At 41.4% G+C, this 4,361-nt stretch overlaps 1 protein-coding gene across 4 annotated transcripts in view; it reads right to left on the bottom strand.

Moving 5' to 3' along the window:
* Positions 1 to 1,358: 1,358 nt before the first annotated feature.
* Positions 1,359 to 4,361, bottom strand: part of znf365 (zinc finger protein 365) — a 33,997-nt gene continuing 30,994 nt past the window's right edge. For 2 of the 4 annotated variants that reach the window (XM_046065815.1, XM_046065816.1), the window contains exon 7: positions 1,359 to 1,601. In XM_046065815.1, coding sequence (XP_045921771.1) covers positions 1,487 to 1,601 — 115 coding nt within the window. In that variant the 3' untranslated portion in view covers positions 1,359 to 1,486. Of the gene's footprint in view, positions 1,884 to 4,361 lie in introns of all 4 variants that reach the window. The other 2 variants (XR_006827684.1, XM_046065817.1) reach the window with 2 other exon arrangements.

Here is a 4,361-nt window from a genome sequence, read left to right as displayed (position 1 = left end):
GTCGTGGACTCAGAAAGAGCCCAGCCCCACCCTCCCCCATCATCCTGTGTGACTCCTTCTGCTTCCTGGGCACCATCATCTGCCAGGACCTCAAGTGGGAACTGAACATCACCTCCCTCACCAAGAAGGCCCAGCAGAGGATGTACTTCCTGCGGCAGCTGAAGAAGTTCAGCCTACTAAAGACAATGATGGTGCACTTCTACACCGCCATCATTGAGTCCATCCTCACCTCCTCCATCACCATCTGGTACGCTGCTGTCACTGCCAGGGACAAGGGCAGGCTGCAGCGCATCATTCGCTCTGCAGAGAAGGTGATTGGCCGCAATCTGGACCTGTACGCCTCGAGGACTCTGAGGCGAGCAGGAAAGATTGCAGCTGACTCCTCCCACCCCGGACACAAACTGTTTCAGACTCTCCCCTCTGGCAGGAGGCTGCGGTCCATCAGGACCAAAACCTCTCGCAACAAAAACAGCTTCTTCCCGTCTGCAGCCTCATTAACAAGACCCGGGCCCCCCACTGACACTCCCCTCTTGCAAATGATACAAATGTCTCTGCACATGTAAATACTGTTTCATCTCGTGTCGGGCACAGACCTGGCACATCGCACGTTGTATATTTTTATGTTGTCAGTTTATATATTTATATGTACATAATATTCTCTTCCGTTGCGTTACTTCTGCACGGCACAGACCCAGAATAATGCACATTTATATATCTGCAACGTTGTTCTTCCACTCCATATTTATATATTTCTACATTTATTTATGTTGACTGTATGTTTGTCTACGTGCAGCACATTGTCGCCACAGCAAATTCCTCATATGTGTAAAACACCGCTTGGCAATAAAGCTCCTTCTGATTCTGATAAACGGTTGAAATAGCTAAAGTAACAGCTAAAACAGCTAAACCTAATAAAAAGTTAAACTATGCTAGGCCTATTGGAAACATTTCAAATAGTTACCAAAAGTAATTAAAAAAAGTTGAAATAGTTAGCTATAATGAAATATTAAACAGATTAAATAGCTAAACAGTTGACGTAGTTCTTTACTTCCAGTTTAAAATCAATTCAAATGGACACATTTTGATGACAGGAGATGTTCATGAAGGGTTACTTGTTCATCTAACAGTGCAGTGGGAGTATATAAATACAGTTAGAAAGGTTGATAATTGCTGCGCTAGGTAGCAAATAGGAAGCAGCCTAATCTCTGGCACAGCCTTGGTCTTGTTCTTCCTTATTTAAAAATGTGGAAAGGCCTTAAATACTACAGTAGCCTACAGATGAGCCTGAGTGGCCAATTTTATGGGAAAGATGTGCCAGAACCATGAAAAAGCACAACCTTGATGGTGATAACAGAAAGTGAAAGTCTCTGATCTGATGTTTATTACAGCAATACAAGAGTTTTGTGTGATTTTGTGTTGAAATGCTCTGACAGACAGTCACCTGACAGAGCATATTATGAAACAGGACTGCAGGCACACTGGACACTTAAAATAATCCCACGCAGAAGAAGTGAACGTCATCTTTATCCATTTTGGAACGAAACGCCTTAGCTGTTTGGGTCAAAAGATCCAGTGGCTGCTTTTCCATCTCAGTGATCCAGCTGAAAGGTCAGTAAAATAAAATAGCAAAGCAATAAAAAAACAGTATGATTTTTGTGTCCTCGTGGGTAAGAAACACACTTTAGTCCCCACAAGATCAACAATGACTCATGTATGTGAGCGTGACTCACTTGTTGTGGCATCCGTGTTTGGCATTTCTTTCAAAAGACGTAGGCAGCTCATTTGGACGTTTCTCCACTGGGAAACACCCACCCACACAGACACACTCATAAAGAGAGAGCGATCACAGCCCACTTTATGGAAATTCAACCTGATAAAGAGACCTGTATGGTGGAATTTGTCAGGCTATGAAAATCTGTATTTGTGTTTATTACTGCAATCAAAGCAGAGGGAGAAACAGGAAGCAGTGGGAGGGTGAGATCCTGTTCGGACCAGGGGTTTTGTTTCTAGAGCCAAGTGATCAGAATTAGCTTTTTTCTTCTCTCGACTGATTTTTCCACAAAAGAGATCATTTTTGTAAATCCCCTCAGGTAAAAATGTCAAATCCCTGTTGTCCTCCATGCTGATTAACAAAAGGAAGATATTCTGTGTTTGGGAGGTTTGCTGATCTGTAAAGAATAATTTCGGTATTTTTTTAACCTGGGCCCTATTTTCACATATTTTGGTGTTAATAAATAAATGATTAGTAGTAGAGATGTTTTAATAAGAGACACGCCACTTAAAGGATTCTGAATAGAATTCTATGGGGAAATCCCGTAATGCCAAAGATGTCGGTTGTATGCACATATCCCGCCCCACAGTTGAGGTTTGCGACAGTTTCAAATGTTGTGGTGGCAGCGAGGAGCAGGTGCGTGAGGCAAGGCAAGGCAAGTTTATTTGTATAGCACATATCAACAACAAGGTAATCCAAAGTGCTTCACATAAAACATAAAAGCAACAGGGAAATATAAAAAGTTTTAAAAGTTAAATGGAAAATAAAAACAGGCAGGCCTCCCACCTTTGCTTATTACTCCTTTGATTCCCCATCTCCCACTCTATCCCCCCTTTAGTTACTTAGGGACTCTAACCCTAAGGGGACTTGAACCCTTCTTTAGATACAGTCGTCACTGTAAATCCAGATTGTCCACGCTACAAACTCTGGTAAAGACAGGAGCCCTGTAAAGACACCGTTACAGTAGTCGAGACGACTGAAGATAAATGCATGGATAAGTTTTTCCAGGTCTTGCTGAGACATAAGTTCTTTAATTCTTGATATATTCTTCAGGTGACAGTAGGCTGACTTTGGAATTGTCTTAATGTGGCTGCTTAAATTCAGGTCTGAGTCCATGACTACACCAGGATTTCTGGCTTGTTTAGTGTTTTTTAACATTACAGATTGAATCTGAGCGCTGACTTTTAATTGTTCTTCCTTTGCTCCAAAAACAATAACTTTAGTTTTATCTTTGTTCAACTGAAGAAAATTCTGGCACATCCAATTGTTGACCTGTTTAATACAGTTACTCAGCGCCTGTATGGGATCATAGTCCCCTGGTGAAATGGTTATGTAAATCTGTGTGTCATCTGCATAATTATGGTAACATATTTTGTTGTTTTTCACAATCCGAGCAAGTGGAAGCGTGTACATTTTAAACAAAAGAGGTCCCAGAATGGAGCCTTGGGGAACTCCACGTCATTTTTGTCAGCTCAGATGTGTAATGACCTATAGACACAAAGTAGTCCCTGTCCTTTAAGTAGGTAGATTCAAACCAGTTTAGTACTGTGCCAGAAAGTCCAACCAAGTTTTCAAGTCTGTCTAGTAATATGTTGTGGTCGACCGTGTCGATTGCAGCACTGAGATCCAATAATACTAAGACTGAAATTCTCCCACTGTCAGTGTTTAAATGGATGTCATTGAAGACCTTAACAAGAGCCGTCTCAGTGCTGTGGTGTGGTCGAAAACCTGACTGAAAGACATCAAAACAGTTATTTAGTGCCAAGAAAGCACTAAGCTGTTGAAAAAACAGCCTGTTCAATGATTTTACTTAAAAATGGGAGATTTGATATGGGCCTATAATTGCTCATTAGTGACCTGTCTAGATTGCTCTTTTTTAAGAGTGGCTTAATGACTGCAGTTTTCAGGGCCTGTGGAAAAAAACCTGAGAGGAGAGACATGTTGACAATTTGTAGTAAATCTGAGGCCATGCATTTAGACACATTTTTGAAACAACCTGTTGGCAGAATATCAAGGCAGCATGAGGAGGATTTCAGATGTTGTATTATGTCCTCCAGGTTTTTATGGTTAATAGAATCAAATTGTCTCATGCTATATGAATTGTTCTTAAGTGGACACAGGGACAAGACATATCCTGTTACTGACATGGAGGCACTGATTGCTTGTCTAATTGTTTGAAATCTGTCTGTGAAGAAGGAAGCAAATTTATTGCAGGCCCTGGTGGATAGAAGTTCAGAGGCTACAGACACAGGAGGGTTAGTTAGCCTGTCGACAGTAGCAAACAGGACACATGCATTATTAGTGTTTTTGGTGATGATGTCAGAGAAGAAGGACCGCCTTGCATTTCTCAGCTCTAAATTATAAATGCGAAGTCTCTCTTTATAGATGTCATAATGAACCTGGAGATTTGTTTTCCGCCACCTGTGTTCAGCTTTGCGACGCTCTCTTTTTTGAGTTCTAACCAGCGTGGCATTTCTCCACGGAGATCTTCTCTTACCAGAGACCACCTTCACCTTGGCTGGTGCAATGGCATCAATAACATTTGTAATTTTAGAACTGAAATTATCTACAAGCTCATTGACTGAGACCC

The sequence above is a fragment of the Micropterus dolomieu genome, linkage group LG12, assembly GCF_021292245.1.
Source record: "Micropterus dolomieu isolate WLL.071019.BEF.003 ecotype Adirondacks linkage group LG12, ASM2129224v1, whole genome shotgun sequence".
NCBI classification, from domain to species: domain Eukaryota; kingdom Metazoa; phylum Chordata; class Actinopteri; order Centrarchiformes; family Centrarchidae; genus Micropterus; species Micropterus dolomieu.
This window is presented reverse-complemented; position numbering and strand designations above follow the sequence as displayed.